Source organism: Lactuca serriola, chromosome 6 (assembly GCF_051521515.1).
Source record: "Lactuca serriola cultivar US96UC23 chromosome 6, Lser_US96UC23_V15, whole genome shotgun sequence".
NCBI classification, from domain to species: Eukaryota; Viridiplantae; Streptophyta; class Magnoliopsida; order Asterales; family Asteraceae; genus Lactuca; species Lactuca serriola.
The window spans coordinates 64,398,972-64,417,409 of record NC_136413.1 but is presented as its reverse complement, the minus strand read 5'-3'; the positions used below and the strand labels follow the sequence as shown (position 1 = coordinate 64,417,409).

The 18,438-nt window shown below is 32.9% G+C and overlaps 2 protein-coding genes and 1 pseudogene across 3 annotated transcripts; 1 reads left to right on the top strand and 2 right to left on the bottom strand.

Annotated features, from left to right (window-relative positions):
- Positions 1-6,124: 6,124 nt before the first annotated feature.
- LOC145058794 (uncharacterized) lies at positions 6,125-11,103 on the top strand. Of its 2 annotated transcripts, none has more exons than XM_079006688.1 (8): positions 6,125-6,503; positions 7,531-8,010; positions 8,247-8,409; positions 8,482-8,782; positions 9,062-9,146; positions 9,224-9,314; positions 9,391-9,470; positions 9,564-11,103. In XM_079006688.1, exons 1-8 carry the CDS (start codon positions 6,402-6,404, stop codon positions 9,837-9,839), a joined length of 1,578 nt encoding a protein of 525 aa, XP_078862814.1. In that variant the 5' UTR covers positions 6,125-6,401; the 3' UTR covers positions 9,840-11,103. The 2 variants fall into 2 exon arrangements, with proteins under 2 accessions (XP_078862814.1, XP_078862815.1); XM_079006689.1 differs by having other exon boundaries at positions 6,125-6,507; positions 7,535-8,010.
- Positions 10,016-10,760, bottom strand: LOC145058795 (uncharacterized). The gene has a single exon (XM_079006690.1). It carries the CDS (start codon positions 10,758-10,760, stop codon positions 10,281-10,283), a length of 480 nt encoding a protein of 159 aa, XP_078862816.1. The 3' UTR covers positions 10,016-10,280.
- Positions 11,104-16,670: 5,567 nt separating the features above from the next.
- LOC145058792 (large ribosomal subunit protein uL11 pseudogene) lies at positions 16,671-17,419 on the bottom strand (annotated as a pseudogene).
- Positions 17,420-18,438: the final 1,019 nt, after the last annotated feature.

Here is an 18,438-nt window from a genome sequence, read left to right as displayed (position 1 = left end):
ATTCTCCCCCACTTGAATCAGACTTCGTCCTCGAAGTCCGCTGCCTCAAATAACTCTGGGTAGAGCTCCCTTACCCCGTCCTCCGACTCCCACGTCCATTATGAACCCTGACAGTGCTGCCAATGGACCTTCACTAATTCAACAACCTTTTTCCTCAAGGTTTTCATCTTCCAGTCAAGAATCGCCACCAGTCGCTCGATATAATTTAAGCGATCATCCACCTAAATATCCTTCAATGGAACCACCACGGAATCATCCACTAAACATTTCCGCAACTAAGAGATGTGGAATGTGCTATGGATCTGACTAAGCTCCTCGGGAAGATCCAAGCGATAAGCAACCCTGCCCACCCAGGCCAAAACCTTGAAAGTATCGATGTACCTTGGGCCTAATTTACCTCTCTTTCTTAATCGGATGACACCTTTCCAAGGTGACACCTTCAGGAGAACCATGTCCCCAACCTAGAACTTTAGATCTGATCGACGCTTGTCGATATAGCTCTTCTGCCAACTTCAAGCTATCTGGAGTCTACTTCGAACCTATGATATCAACTCAGTAGTCTTGAGTACCACCTCACTACCCCCCATAACTCATTGACCGACCTCACCCCAACAAATCGGGGTCCTGCATTTCCTTCCATAGAGCATCTCAAAAGGAGGTCAATCGATGATGGCATGATAGTTGTTGTTATACAAAAATTCTGCTAACAGAATATACGTATTCCAACTCCCACCGAAATCTAAAACACACGCCCGAAGCATATCCTCCAAGGTCTGAATGGTCCGCTCACTCTGACGGTCAGTCTGCAGATAGAAAGTCGTACTGAAATGGAGACTAGTACCCAACTCGTCGTGGAACCTCTTCCAACATCTGGAAGTAAACCAGACGTCCCTATTTGAAACCACCGAAACCGGCACCCCATGTCGTTCTATGACCTCCCTGATGTATACTTCAGCCAACTTCTCCATAGAGATACTCTCCTGGATCGGGATAAAATGCATGCTCTTGGTCAATCGATCCATGATGATCCAAATTGAATCCACTTCGCGTGCAGTCCGAGGCAACTTTGTAATGAAATCCATGGTAATCTCCTCTCATTTCCAAATGGGAATATCCAATGGTTGCATCTTGTCGTGAGGTTGCTGATGCTCAGTCTTAACTTTCCTGCAAGTTAAGCACATCTCCATATACCAAGCTACACCCTACTTCATGTAGGGCCACCAATAATCAGGATGAAGATCTCTATTCATCTTCGTCGCCCCGGGATGGATGGAGAACTTCGATTTATGTGCCTCCTTCATCATAACCTGACACACATTAGCCAATATTGAACCCATACTCTCCGATGAAGAGTTAATAACCATCGGCTATCATAATAAAAGGAGGTCACCTGACACACTATGGACTCACTCTTTCGGTGCACTTCCTTCAATCTGAGCCTCACTGATCCGCTCTAAAAATGGAGTAATCACAGTCATCCTCAAACAAATATTCTTGATCGAAGCTATGACCACCTTGCGGCTAAGATCATCGGCCACCACATTAACTTTCCCCGGATGGTAAAGGATCTCACAATTATAATCCTTCACCACATCCAACCACCGAAGTTGTCTCATATTCATATTCGGTTGATCCATCACATGTCTTAGGCTCTTATGATTCGTGTAAATGGTATAACAAACCCGATAAAAGTAATCTCACCAAATCTTGAGGGCGAAAACCACAACCCCCAACTCCAAATCATGCGTTGTAGAATTCGCCTCATGAGGCTTCAACTGCCTCGAAGCGTAAGCGATCACGCAACTCCTCTGCATCAGTACTACACCCAAAACCATGATCTACGCATCATAATAAACCACGAATTCCTCAAGACCCTCCGGGAGGGTCAAAATCGGCGCATCACACAACCTCTGCCTCATGGTCTCAAAAGTGGCATGCTGCTCAGGCCCCCAATAAAAAGTGACGGTCTTCTTTGTCAACCGAGTCAAAGGAACCACTATCTGGGAGAAATCCTAAATGAATCTCCGATATTAACCTGCCAACCCAAGGAAACTCTGAATCTCATATGGAGACCTGGGAACCTCCCATCTCATCACGATATCGACCTTGGTCGGATCGACCGGAATTAGACTACCCAATATCCAACTTATTTGAGTCAGTCATTTCTTATAAGTCTTTGTATATAACTAGACCAGACTATAAGTAACCAACCTTTAATACATATTTCATTATGTAATATCATTTACGATACAGGATATAGCTAAGCACTTATTCAAGTTACTTCGAACTAAACATCATTTATAAGTCTTATTTTGACACTAGGCAAGACTATAATGCCTATAATTAACTTCAATAGTCGTTTTCCTGATTATACAATACTACCGCATTACATGGTATAGCTAAGCACTTATTCAATATATTTTGAACTAAGTATCTCATATGAGTCTTAGTTTGTAACCAGACATGACCACTAAACCTATAATCAATTTCCAATACGATTCTTGATTTAGGAAAATACTTATCATAATACAAGTATACATTTAGTAAAAAGTTAAAACAGTAAGTATTTGGTATACATTTAATATTCTTAAGTAAATATACTTATTTTAAGATAGTCAGTAGTATTACCAAATACTTATTTTAACATAAATATAATCTTATATGGTTCGTATAGTGTAAATATTACCAAATATATATATAATACATATTCAAGATAATAAACATATAATTCACATATAAACTTTCAACAAATATTTAATATTGTTAATAAATACTTGTATTAAAATCATGTCCATAAAAGTAACTATGCACTCACCTGATTGAGGTGGAAGGTTCGCGGGAAAGTTAGCTCCTTGTCTAACGCTTTAGTTTTTCCCTTTTAAAACAACATAAATATAGATATTACTAAGTTTCAGTTATCCCTTATATCATTCGCGACTAAAATAATATAATTTTAGATTTATCAATAATCCCAAACGGATACTGATTTTATAAATGATAAGGATGATGAGGTAAGATCAATCGGAGGTAGGATCTGTTTGGTATAAGTGTACATTGTTTGGAAATTCCATTTTAAACACCTCAAATTAAATAGTTTAAATGGTTAAATATTAAATGTAGAAAGACAACTCAAATTAAATAAAAATATCAAAAACTATTTTTTATTGTATGTTTTTTCAAATAAGTTGTTTTTAATTAATTAACGTAAAAAAAGTACTTTGCGTTAACTTACAAACAATATTTCATGTATCAATTAACCGTCATGATTGAAGTTTAAAAAGAAAATGATAGATAAGTAATTTCTAAACCAATCAATCATAACATTAAATTGTAATACTAAATTACAACCATGTTTAATTTTATTTAAATGTAAACCGAGAGTAGATAATTTTGAATAATATGATTCTGATAGATGTATATTTTATAATATAATTTAAAATATTACAAATTTGTATATCAACTTAATGTAAGAGATTTATTTTATAGTTAATATCTTATTATTTTCAATATTTATACGCAAAAAAACTTAACTATATAGTTTTATTTTATGCAACACGCAAATGTTTGTCTACTTTACATAATCATCGTGATATGAAGTATAAAAATGATTAAATAAGTAATTTTTAAATTAAACAATCATAACAATAGTTAAACGTAACACCAAAACAAATGTTACAAATAATTGTATTCATGTGCAAGTCGCAAGTAGAAAATATTGCGTTATATGATTCTAATGAAGGTTTGTCTTATAATCTCATAAATCAATTAAATGTAAAAATTATTATTTCATAGTTAATGACAGTGACATAATTATTTGTAACAATATATATATATATATATATATATATATATATATATATATATTTGTCAAAATTTTAAATAAATCTTTTAACGTACGTCCATTCGCCTAATATAAAAGGTCAGTCGACTTAAACTACGCTCATCTAAAACTCCTAACACTTTTTAATTTTATTTTTAGTTAATACAGTAAACTTATTTATTATTCTAATTTCAGTGTTAACTTTGTTTCAACGAATATGTTTAATTAATTAATTTAAAATAGATATAAAAATTAAATTTTTAATACTTCCATTTTATAATTATTAATATGATATACTTAACTTTTAAAACCTACATTAGAAGGTTAAAGTTATAAAAAAAATTACCAAAAAGTATTGTTTATATAATAGTTATAATTTTTCTAAAAACCTTTTTTTATTAATTAAATTTAATATTACTAACAAATAAAATCAAATTGAAAAATAAATTTACCTTGAAAACTAATATTTTAAAAAACAAATCATTAAAAAAAAAACTTAATAAATAGTTAAATAAATATTCGTTAGATTTAAAATTAAATATATATTCAAATCTTTTTAATCATAGTAATATTGAATGTAAAACATAAGTCAACATTCGAAACTAATAATAAAGACAAAAAAAATGATAAATTTTCGAAAACAAATGGTATTTTATTTAATTAATCGTTGAGATTATATAATCATAAATTTATCTATTAAAATCGATTAATCATAATTAATAGTTATAAATAACAACAAACCCAAATTTAATTATTTTATTATCATTCGCATCCGTTGATAAAGACTATGATTATCAAAATCGTGATCATGATCATAGGATCGTAAGACGATCTTAGATATGAAAAACGGGTCGGATCGTAAATTGATCGTATTTGGAGTAGGATCGTAGGATCGGGATCCAATCCGACTCTACCTTCTTTTGATTTTTTTTAATTTCTTTATGTCTTTTTACCTTTTACCAATTTACCGTTTATCATTTTATGTTGTGATTTATGATCAATATTTTGAAGTTTTTATAACTTTTGAACGAAAAGTAGAATGCTTGAAATAGTTTTCATGTTTTAAAATTATAAATTAAAATTATATTTTATTTTGTGGGATCTTAGGATCCCGATCCCGATCTTGTAAACCTAAAAACGATACTACGTAGGACTCCGATATTGTAAACTTTGATAAAAACTATTGAACTGATGTGATTTGAATATATATTTATCTGATGTGATTTGAATATATATTTATCTTATCGTATATTTAAAATATTACAAAGGTTTATAACCAATTAACATAAAAATTGTAATTTCAAAATTAATGAAAACAAAATAGTTATATCTTATAACACTAGTTATGAAACCCGTATATTATACGGGTTGATTAAAATAAAATGTTAAATAGAAACGATGAGAAGTTTATTTGAATTTGAAATTTGAAATAAATAAAAATTATGAGAAAAAAACATACAAAAAATAAATAAATAAAAATTATTGTTTAGTTATCAGACCCGTATACTAAACAGGTTAATTATAACAAAATGTTAAACACAAAGGTTAAACTGTAAATTTATTTGAAATTGAAATTGAAATTTGAAATTTAAAATTTAAAATTTGAAATTAATATCATTATGGTAGGTTTAATTTATGGAAATTAATTAGTAATATATTAGAAATGAAAAATGAAATAAATGACAAGTGGAAAATAAATATATCTCTAAATTATGACAAAATGACATGTGGCAAATTGAATGAGGGAAGGACATGTGGCAAAATCATTCTCATTTATTAGAGAGGATATATATATTTGTTAATTTATATTATTTTATATTGCGTAACTATATTCGCCTAATACTTAATAGTAACAAACGTGGATCTATCTCCAAAATATATCACCAACAAAATTAGAACATATAGACAAAAGTTTCAAGAGCATGATGTAACTAAACTAAAATAATTGAAATCCATAAATAGACCCATACCGTCGAATTGATGTATGTTGTCATTTATTTGTAAATCTTTATTTATAGTAGTAACAACATGTATAGTTGTTATATATTGTTCTGGTTTTATAATTTCAAAATAAACAAAGTAATAATTAGAAAGACTCCAAACAAATTAAGATAAGTCTTGCTTACTCTACACATATTACTAAAAAGAAACATATGGTTACAAAGGAGTCCCCCATGTCATGTTTGTTTAGTTAAAAAGAAAATAACATCAACAACATTCTCAAATAAGCTATTGTGACATCATAATCAAATTCCAAAAGTCGTGATGAACTCGAGTGATAAAAGGGAAGAAAAGAAGGGGTGGGTGGGGTGAGGGTGGGTGAGAGTGGAATGACTAATTTCAAGAAAACCACAAAACAAATAAGGAGATGAGGAGTGAAGTAGGCCCATTCCTCTATTTTGTGTATGTGTGTGAGAGAGATAAAGAGTGTTTTAAATGACACCACCATATCATCCCCATGATTTTCTGCCATTAAAGACCCTTCTTTTCTTTACCTTCCCCTTCATCTTCAAGATTTTCGCTTTCAAATTCGGGGTTTTCAATAAAGATCAAAACCCATCACAACTTGCTTCATGAAACCATGAACTCTCAAGAGAATAATAACAAAAGTATCATGTTTGTATCAGAAGGGCATGATTCAAGTTCATCTCAAAGTAAAGAAGTTGCCATACCTATTCAAAAGGCTGGTTTTCATTTTCTTCCCTTGTTTTCTTTTTTCTTCATTGATTTGTTCTTGATAATGCTCTCTTTTAATATATTTAAATGCATTATGGGTCTACCTTAATTCAAATATTTATTGATCAAGTTATGATCTTTTCAAGTGTTTAGCATGTGGGTATCTTTCTTTGTCATATCAACTTCATTGAACTTCATGTTGATTATAATCTAGCAGAAACAAAATTTGTGCTCATATATGTTTAATTGTGTATACACATTGTTAAATTATAATTATTTCTTTGTTTTTTCATAAAGAAATTTGATGTTGGTCAGTTTGAAAGTTTGCCTACTTTTTAGATTAAAGAATTAAAAATGAAATTGGGTTCATTATGTAATTTCAATGCTATGTGATTTGAATTTGTTACCTTTGTTAAAGTCATATCACTTTTTCAGATTCATTTTAGAGAATGTTGAGGAACAAAAAATTCATGCTTTTATTAAAAGTAGTTTTGGACCAAAAACACTTTCTCATGAAAAAAAAAAATTTACTTTATTTTTCAAAAAAAAAAATTAAAACCTTTCTATCACTCAATTTTTCATGATCGCAACTTAGCTTACAAGAGTTGTATCCCTCATGATGGTTGCTTTAATTCAACATGATTTCGCAACTAATGATTTATCCTTAAAAGACAATGAAATCATTACGTTTCTTGCTACAATAAAATGACCCAAATTCTAATCATTATTCTTACGCTAAACGACATTTGTTTTTTTATTAACAATATTTGGTGAAAAGTCCCTTATATGAAGGAATAAAAGAAGTACAAAAGGTTAATCTTTGTTTATATGCAAAAAGTAATATTGCTTTTGATTATAACTTTAATTCCCACTTATCAATCCTTATCATTACAATGTGTTTTCTATGCAACATCTCAAACCTAATAGTAAACCTGTAATCAACTTAAAACCATGTAAATATTATTAATAACCAAAAACTTGCAAATTAACTAAAGAACACAAATTTTATTTGTTCGTTTCTTGATTGTTTTCAGGGAGAAGAAGATATTTCTACTAAAAATATGGAAACACCAAATGGGAAAAATTGGAAAAAGCAAAATTTGTTCTTGGAAATTCCATCAAGAACACCACAAGCTTCTTCATCACAAGAATCTGTTCAAATCAAGATTGGCCAAACAATGATTCCGACTCCTAAGAAAGTATATTTCAATCTCACACAAAGTCCTTCGGATATTAAAACAAATGGAGCTCCCACTACTTTCTCATCAAGATCGAAATCTTCAAAGAAAAGTTTACTACCAAAATTTATGAACCGGAATACAATTCCGGATACAGAAAAGACCGATGGAAATGTAATTCCATCAGTCTTGTCTTCTGTACCACAAGAGAAGCCTTCAATCCCAAGATCATGGTCTCTTTCCAAAATCTTTGGCCCTCAAAGGACATCTTCTCTACCAGTCACCCCAGTTGCCCAATCTATACTGGGCAACTCAGGTGGTTCCCTTAATTTGGAGGTATGTTTGCTTGTAAAAAGTTACATTTAGTTTCAGAATGATTTGGAGAAAAAGTCAAGGGTTCAAGTCCAAACTCCCAAAAACTAACACACATAGGAGTTTAAATTTCAATGTAGTTTGGGCTCCATGTAGACAATAGCCCTTCTAATGGGCCACTCTATACGTGATTTGATGGATGGAAAAATAACGTTTTTTATAGATAAAATTATAATCTTTTAACATGTGATTATTTGTAGACTAAAGTTCAAGTGCATATAGCGCGGTCACGATCAGTCCCAGTCCTCAATGAAGATATAACAATCAAAAGAATGGATTCTTTTTTCCGCGTGATACCTTCAACCCCACGGGTGAAAGATTTCAACACCATTTCACCAATCCCTTCTCCAGCTCGTGACAAGGGTATTTCCGTCATTTCACAAACTTATGCAATCATCTTGAATCTTTGAGTCTTATTTGTTTGATTTGTTTTAGATAATGAAGAAGGAGATGGTGAAGATATACCTGAAGACGAAGCTGTTTGTAGGATATGTTTGGTTGAATTATGCGAAGGTGGAGAAACCCTAAAAATGGAATGTAGTTGCAAAGGCGAACTCGCATTGGCTCATAAAGATTGTGCTGTAAAATGGTTTAGCATCAAAGGGAACAAAACGTGCGACGTATGCCATCAAGATGTCCAAAACTTACCTGTTACCCTTTTAAGGATTCAAAGCAGTGTCAGAAACCGAAACAATGTTTCAAGTAGACCAAACCCCATGGAAGTAGACGGATACGGGCAAGTTCATGAAAATTTTACCATTTCATTTTTATAAAGTGCTCCATCTTTTATACTTAATGGGTTAAGCACTTAATCTCAACAACTATACATGGTTTTCTTATCTTTTTAACTTCAACGGATAGAATAACTTAATGTGTTAAGCCGAAAAAAAATTGGCTTAATGCATTGAGACACTAACATTTTTACTAATTGTCCTTTTTAATTCATTTTAGAAAAGAAACAAACTTGATGTATACAAGACTTAACTAAATCTAACGTGTATCTTGAATTTGGCAGTGATGTGTATCGCGTATGGCAAGAAGTGCCGATTCTTGTTATTGTCAGCATGTTGGCATATTTCTGTTTCATCGAGCAACTGCTGGTAAGTAAGACTCATTATCATTACATAATTCGGTATCTAAACCAAGAAATATTCATAAATTTAGTTTGTTTATTAAGGTTGGTGACATGGGTACGAGTGCAATTGCACTTTCTCTTCCCTTTTCATGTGTTTTGGGTCTTCTTTCATCCATGACATCATCAACAATGGGTAATAATTTATCTATCGATTCATTGTGTTCTTCGTGTTTGCAATTTCTGACTCAAAGATCTTGATCTGTTTACAGTGAAAAAAAGATTTGTTTGGCTATATGCTTCAGTTCAGTTTGCTTTCGTTGTAATCTTCGCCCATATTTTCTACTCTGTGGTAAGAACTAAGAAGCTCAATTGCATAATTTGCAATTTTGCATTCACTGTGTTTAATGGTGTTCATGTTTTTCATGTTAATGTTCATGTTCAGGTTCATGTTCAGCCAGTTTTGTCGATTCTTCTTGCAACATTTGCAGGATGTGGGGTTGCAATGAGTGGAAGTTCGATTCTTGTTGAGATTTTAAGGTTTAGAAACAGATGGTGGCATAGTAGATCGGATCAACAAATGAATTCCCAGATTGTTTTGCGTCCGGAATCAAGGCGCACCCAATTCCAAACTGCATCTTCTTCTTCTTCATCTTCATCTTCTTCGTCTTCTCATGCTCATGATATTGAAATTGGGAATACAAATCGCAGAGGAAGCTAGGTTTAGTATCAAGTTGCAGAATTGAAGAGAATGTTGGAAATTTGGGTTGTCGTGATCCTGCAATGTTAGTAGAGATAGGAAAAAAAGAGGAAAGAATGTTCTGTAATACAGAACCACAAACGATTATGACAATTTGATTTATTGACAATGATTCAAGAAGTATGTTAGACGAATACTGATAAGAAATTCAATCATCTAGATTGATAATAAGTGTAGATAACAGCTCGATCAGATCAAGTTAACTTACAATGAATAGCACGCTAAAAATCAGAACTCAAAAGGTAGAATTCGGAAGTAACTAGTATGTAAAGAATCAAACGAATGGATCCACAAGATCTGAATGAAATTTACAGCATAATGTATGATGATATAATGTGATAATGTCCACCTTTGTATAGATCTAGATCTAGATGATGATGATGATGTGGCCAGATTCGAACTTTAGAGGAACTCTCTTCTTGCGGCGGAGCTGAATTCTGCTCGCCGGATGTTCTGTTGGCGTTTCTTGTACAGCAATCCTCCAAATCCGACAACACAAGCGGCAGCGATTACTCCGATCGCAATCCCGGCCTTCTTCCCGCCGCTCATCCCTCCTGACGAAGATTTATTCGATTCCTCGCTTTTCACATTGGCAGAGGACAGATCATTATCATCCGCCGTTTCCGGTGCCGGAGACATAGCTGGAGGTGCAGACGTAGCGGGTGGCTGAGTGGAAGTAGGAATGGGAGCCAGATCTGAAGACGGCGGAGGTGCTGGTGGAGAACCGGTTGAAGGAGATGGAGATGGAGATGGAATTATAGGTTGATCATCGGAACCGCTTTGTGGAGCAGGAGACGGCGAAACTCCGGCTGGATCTGAAGAAACAGAGAGAGTAAACAGAAGTGTGAAAGCCAATAAAGAAATGAACCTTTTGGCCACCATTGTTGCTGATGCTGCTTGTGTAGTGTATGAATTTGTTGAAGAACAGATGATTGAATGCAGATCTAGGAGTGAAGAAGATCGATGGAAAAAATTGAAGCGTGAATTGAAAGCAAATATATGGAGGGTGGATGAGAGAAATGAGGTAACCGCGTAGATATAGGAAATAGGAAATCGAATCCCAACAGATATATTAGCGAATGGCGAGTGAGATTAGCATTTAAACCGTGAAAGAAGTTTGACTTGGTACTTTAAAATACACAAGAATGTATTCTTGGTCCCTACAAAATTTCAACTTTAGTCTATTATTTTTCAGGAGCAATTCTTAGGGTTTATTTTTACTGCATGTTGGTCTTTTTATCCATATTAAATCCATTAGCATAGTTTGACTTTGACCTTCTGCAATTTGTTTTAATGAGCCTATTATGACAACAAAAAGGGCTAAGATTTTCTACCTTCATCATCGCATATATATCGGCAAAGACGATAAAGAAAACAACAGAGTTTAGCTTGAACCGGTCGACTAAAGAGTCTGTTGAACCTCTAATGTGGAGTTGTTGATCGGTGCAAAGAAAGCCCCTTCGGTTAACCAAGTATCTAGAGAATACATTTAGTGAGGTGTTGTCAATATGAGAAAGATTTGTATCACTGCTCGTTGTTGGACATACCATGATTCATATGTCATCGTCAAAATCTTTAATCTGTTGGACATACCATGATTCATATGTCATCGTCAAAATCTTTAATCTGTTGGACATAACATGATTCATATGTCATCGTCAAAATCTTTAATCGTTGGACTAATCCAAACTAGTTTTTTTAACCATCAGTTACCAATGAAGGCAAACCATTTATAGAGGGAAAAAAAACTTTTGTTAGCAAATCTGGTGATTAAACCGATGAAGAACCAAACATGGTGAGGTGGTCCGAGTTTGAAGAGGATAAATCATGTATATGATTTCTTCATCGCCCTTCCTCACCGTTAACTTCATATTCGTTGTGGAAAACGATCCCCAAATCCATGTCCATGGTGACCGGATCTAGGGCTAAGTAATTGGATTTAAGGCTTTGTATCTTCCTTAATTTTGATGGTAACTAGATCTAAGTTTGTGTAACCATGTTTTTAAAGTGGTGGGATTTGGTGATGGGAAGAAAAGGAAGAAGGTTGTTCATGCACAACCATGGTTTTCAAGTAACTCAATTTGTATGGCTATGAAATTTACTTTGTAACTATCTATTGTTTAAATATAAAGTAGGTATGACATTTACTAAGTTGTCAAATATCTTGCAAATTATAAAGATAGGTGTCTAATTTTACTCTATAAATTTTCTAATGTTAGAGATGTGTTTTTAGTACTACATTAATGTTATAAGTTTTTTTAAACGGATGGATATATTAACTAACAAGATTCTAGGTAAAATGATATTACAAAGTGATAGTCATAAGTGGGTTTGAAGCCAAAGATCCTAATTAACTTTTGGTTTATGTTTCTTACGAACGAATCAATTAAAAGAATTCATCAGAATACTATTAAAAATATAGTCTTTCATGATTTTTCAAAGCAAACAACAAAGTATTTCGAATCTAATGTTACAATTGGTGTACATTTTGGTTTGTTCCAAATCTTTTTTATTCAATGAAAAATTCTATAATTTAAATTTTATTTGTTTCAGAGCTAAATAACCCATAACTAATTAAATTATTAAAATTCATTTAATTTGGTAACAATAAATTTAGAGATGTTAAAAAATGAATAAAATGAAACTAATTAAACCAAATTGTATAACATCCATAGTGGTTGCAAAATGGGGTGGTGATTGGTGACAACCTCATTGATTTGGAAGTCATGTTGTAATTACATTGTGGGGAGGGGGTCGATGGGATGAATGTATCCCTCCATCCATGTCACCTCAACCGACCCCTAACTATTTGATTTACATGGTGACCGAATCTAGGCCTAAATATCTAAACTAATGTAGAAGAGTAAATTACTGAAATAGTCCCTGTGGTTTGGTCAAAATTGCACGTTTGGTTCTTAATTTTTTTTTTGCACTCGGATCGTCCCTGTGGTTTGATTTTGTTGCGTTTTTCGTCCCTGTGGTTTGATTTTGTTCCATTTTTCGTCTCTTACATACATAAAGTTAGGGACCAAACATGCATTTTTTACCAAACCATAGGGACGAAAAACGCAACAAAATCAAACCACGGGGACGATCCGAGTGCAAAAAAAAGTTAGGGACCAAACGTGCAATTTTGACCAAACCACAAGGACGATTTCAGTAACTTAGTCAATGTAGAATAAAGCCAATTGGAAAATGGTGAAACAAAAACACCTCAGCCATTACTATTCCAAAGTGGTAAAATTCGAAGTATTGCTTATGCGTTAACTTAAACTTTAATGGAACAAACTTGAAATCAAAACATACATAGTTGATAATCTAATGGTATAAACACAGACATAAGTGGAAATAAAAATAAAAATAAAAATAAAAATTGTAGAGGTCACTTGGACAATCATGAGGCAACAAAATTGTTAGTGGAACTTATTTCACAAGAAAACATACCAAATCAAATCTCATTCACATTCACTATTAAAAGCATAAAAGCCAGACACCCCATAACCGATCCAACAGTCCATACGAGTATCCAAAACTACTACGTTTTCAGATAAATGTGTGTTTTTAAGCTGCATCAACATCCTTACTAATGATCATATTAATTACGAGTTTAAGACCTTGAGAAAGCATAAACGAGAAAGAGGAAAAAGCTTAAGAATATGACTTCTAACACCAAAAGCTTTTTGGAGTCACATATAGATCGATAATGAGTCAAATTTCATATTTAGATTTTTTCATGTCGAAGAAGTATATTACTAAATCTGATATCGTTTGGTTGTTAATGATATGTGATGGTGATGGTCCTTGAAAGAATTGGTAGTACTTGAAAGAATTTTAAGCAATCATAAAATACGGTTGAAATAAATAAAAAAATATTAGAAAAATGAATTCTCAAAAACCATGGATCTAATTTATTCTAACTAGATCAACCAAATAATACCTTTGATGATGTAGAAGCTCTATTTAGAAATTATGTTCAAAAGACAACATCTCTAAGAAAGACTCTTATCAAAATATCAAATGGATAAATCCAATTAGCTATTATCAAATGGTTAAATCAAATTAGCTATTAGTTATGACCAATTTAACAACCGATCCAACTGGATATTGGATTTGATCGGTTTTATTCATTGGATATTTACCGTTGAAAGTTTATAATAATAGCGACAAAATTATTTCTGAAAATTTATATTCAAAAGTCTCATTTGACTTAAATATACAAATCATTTTTAATCTTTGACTTATTAGACAAACTCCTTGTAAATATTTATTCACTAGAAATATAGAGTAGTAGCATGCAATAAATAGTGGCCCATTCATTTCAAGGAATATCCAACACCCCTCAAAAGAGAAAGGCGAATCCGGCGTGCGATTTATGTCGGCCTATGAAGGATAATGGAGTTTTATTCTTCACACAAACACATCTTTTTTATTCTTTCCATCAATAATCAAGTCTTTCACTTGACAGGAAAATGCAAGAAAGTTCACATAGTATATATTTTGCTTCATTATGAACCATTTCATTAGAATGATACATGTGAGAAGAGGCGCCATCATTGTTTTGAACAAAAACAAAAAATCTTCATAACTATTGATTAAAAAGTTGACCATTTATGAGCAATTGAGCATTGCTCTATGAACTTTTGGAAAATATTTTCACTAGTGCTTGCCTTCCATTATAAATCTGCATTCACAACAAATCATTTTCAAAGAGATTTAACCAAATGTGAGGTGGGTTTAGAAATAGTGAAGCACATGACATAAAATGATTTGTGGACATAAATTTTCAAGATTTTAAAATAAATCGATGCCATAATTTTATGTAAGAATAATACCAAGAGCAACCCGCTTTGATATTTGGCCACCATGAGAAGGGGTGATGCTTATGGTGTAAATTATACAAGTTATTTCACTATTATTTCACTATTGTGTACTTGAGATACATACAACTAAACATACCATTTCATCTTATTTTTTTAATTAAATTTAATTCAAAAAAACTATTAAAACATTTTTTTTAACTAGTTTTTTATTCAATAAAAAACATTACATTAATTAAAAAAAACAGCTTAAAATAAAATAAAATAAAAACATAAAATTGCAAGCACAAACAATTTAAACTAGTTTTTAAAAACCCATTTTTTTAAACATTCCATTTTGAAGAATCCCTAAGTTTTAGCCAAACTTTGAGGTGTGTAAACGGTCTGTGGTTTGTATCTTTGTATTGATGCATGACAACAGCAACCAGAGCAATATCGTCTTCGTTTACGTTGTTTATAATAAAGGTATAAATTCCGTCGAACTCACGACATTTTACTCTCATATCGCGAAACCTGAAACATATTTCATCAACATTACAACTTGGACGCCACATTAAATCGTGGAAAACGTTTCGAACTCCTCCCCAAAAATTTCTAGACACAAAACTACTAACGTCTTTCGAAACCGACACTTATCCTAGTGTTAACTTCTCTTCTTCCTCTTCCGACCAATTCTGCGTTGTCGGAGCCATGGTTTTTGAAAGATCAAGCAACACAAATATATGAAAGTGAATAAATATAAAGAGAAATTTTATGAAATATAAAGAAGGTGTGTTGTGGTATTTATATAAGGTTTGTAATGATGTTTTATTTAGGTAAAAAAATAAACTAGCTGGGTCAAAGGGAACAAAGGGAAGAAGTGTTTCGATTGGGCGTTGCAATTCGTGGTGGGCAACACTCTCGACCACAAGCATGACGAACCATGAAGATTTGGACCAGTGTGCACGAGCCACGGTCATGGCCACAGAGACAACCGGACCCTTCGTGGCCGGTATTCCAAACAATCTAAAACTGTAGTTTTTGTGGTTTTGTCCAACTACTTGCTTTGTGGGTCTTTATTAATGATTATTTACCGGTTCAAAAAAAATTACATTGATACTCGTGGCATCAACAATATTGTTAATTAATTCCATAATGATAGACATAAAATGATCATTATTTTCGAGCTTTTTGAAGAATTTGGAAGCTTCATTTGTATAAATGTAGCATGAATATCATCACCACTATTGAAACTCATAAAGGCAATGTAATTTGTTTCTAATAACTTATCAATTGTTTGTCCAGTTAAATTATTATTTTTTTAGCTGCTTACGTCCATCTTTTCCCAATTGCCAAATCTTTAGCAAATAACTCTAGCATTTGCTAATTAAAGCATGTTGTTGGTTGTTTTGGGCATTGTTTTGCTTATCAAAACATGCTGATTTTTCCATACATTAACCAATGATAGGCAAAAATATAAAAATATCATTTTAATTTCCTATCCTTCCAACTTAAGAATATAACTTTCATTCCCTCAAAATCGAGAACACAAATAACTGTTTTTTCCTCTTCCTTTCCCTTCCTTTTTTCCTGTTCAATATTTCCTCATGCAGACATCAAATGTCCACATAAAACTTAGTGAAAATGTCTCCAACAAAAATAATGTATCACTTAGAAATGAAACATTAATCATGTGTCTAAATGATCTAAAACAAACACAAATACCAAGTAGTAAAATCTCTAAAACTAAAATGTGGTTCATCAATTCAAACTATATACCAAAATCAAAATTCAGGTTTGCTACAGAAATCTAGCTTGTTTCTCAACAAACTTAGGTGTTTATGTTTAAGATTGACTATCTTGGTTGAAGAACAAATGTGGACTATGAACAAAATTCTGAATCCAAGTATAAGGACAAGAATAATAAGATTATGCTTCAGCAGTAGAAAGATGATATTTTTTCAATCAGAATAGGGATCGAAGCTTCATAGATAAATTCGACAAACTAAAAACGAATATTTTCATCCAAATGTCTAAACAAAATGATGATTTGATGAAAGTAAACCTCAAGAAATGGATAAAAACTGAAAATTCAAAAGAAAACTATATGAGAAGACAAAGAAAGTTCCTCACTTGAATCCGAATACACTTTGCAATCTGCATCAATCCAGAGGAATCTCAACATCTCCATCAGCAATTTCCTGCTGTAAATCCTTCGGATCTTTTCCATCAACCGTACAACCAACAGAAACGCACGTTCCAAGGATCTCTTTTACAGTTCCTTGCAACTCCTTAGCCATGGACCTCGGCCTCATGACCTTAGCGATCTCAATCACGTCATCAAGAGAAATGTTGCCGCTGTGCTTAATGTTTTTCACCTTCTTACGATCACGCTCAGGCTCCTTCAGCGCTTTGATGACAAGAGCAGCGGCGGAAGGGACGACGGAGACTTTAGCCTGACGATTCTGAACAGTGAGCTTGACAGTAACTCTTAAACCCTTCCAGTCCTTTGCGGTTTCCTTGGCGATGTCTTCTCCGATCTTCTTTGGAGAAAGACCGAGTGGTCCGATCTTAGGAGCGAGTGAACTCGCTGCACCGACTTCACCTCCGGTGACACGGACGTAAACGTCGACGACCTGCGATGGATCGAACTTCGGCGGCATCTTGAAAGAGCAGAGGTAGAAGGAGGCTAGGGCTTTCGGATGGAGTTGAACTTGAACGGATGAGGGATACGTTAGGGTTTAGCAGAATGTGATGGAATTGTCATTTATGCCCTTGAGCTCTAACGACCCAAACAGTAATCAATGAAGCCCATAATGGTTTTCTCACGATTTACGACTATTTTAGTATAGCCCATGGGCTAGGATCCAAATTCCATAAAAGTCATGAAATTTTTGATAATTTTTCTTACTTACAATAGATTTTTGATACTGACAAAACTTTTAATTGCATAGAAACCCTTTCTAGTTTCATATTTTTTTATTTAACCACCGGAACATTTTTTTCTTATTTAACCATGAAAACATAAATATTTTTCAAATTTACTATAAAAACTTCTAGTTTTTTCATATTTAACCTTATAAACTTATTCATATCTAACCACACAACCCATACTCACAAGTGTAGTTTTGTAGTTTGAAAAACCATTCGGTTTAGGTTTTTCCGGTTTAAAACCGCCTTTTTCGGTTTATAGTCTTTGGCTTTTACATTTTTACATTTTTTGTTTTTACACAATTTTGATGGCGATAGTAAAGTGCGTTGCTAGAAACCAAATATATACACACATGTTACACAAGTTAGATTGCAATCTTGTTCACAGTTACTTTTAATGTGCAAATAAATGATCTAATATTCAGTATTGGATAATTTCATTATCCAATTTTGGATATTTCTAGTTTTGTCAATTAGTAACTTTATGATAAGAGGATGATTACTAGGCCTTTTAATATGGCTAAAGTATTGTCCTAAAAAAATTATCATTAGTGTAATATTACATATTCTTAAATATTATCCTAAACATATTACAGTTAGTGAAATAAATTGATGGAATATTTGTATTCATTGAGCAACATCCGACACTCCATTCCCATCAATAAGATTTTTCAAATATGCACAACCCTTCAATTTTTATCTAATCGCTTTACACATGCTTATCGTAGTCAAGAGATCTTCTATAAGACCATCAGTAATACTCTCCACGACAATGGTTGTGGAGAGCTTCCAAATCACCACAACGAGCCACCACAAAACCCATGGAGTACTCT

What these genes read in the sequence shown, in the direction of transcription:
- LOC145058794 (XM_079006688.1), top strand. Translation starts at nt 6,402, where the DNA reads ATGAACTCTCAAGAGAATAATAACAAAAGTATCATGTTTGTATCAGAA. An exon ending in CATGACATCATCAACAATGG is followed by an intron (nt 9,315 to 9,390) that starts GTAATAATTTAT and finishes ATCTGTTTACAG; the next exon opens with TGAAAAAAAGATTTGTTTGG. An exon ending in CCCATATTTTCTACTCTGTG is followed by an intron (nt 9,471 to 9,563) that starts GTAAGAACTAAG and finishes GTTCATGTTCAG; the next exon opens with GTTCATGTTCAGCCAGTTTT.
- LOC145058795 (XM_079006690.1), bottom strand. Translation starts at nt 10,760, where the DNA reads ATGGTGGCCAAAAGGTTCATTTCTTTATTGGCTTTCACACTTCTGTTT.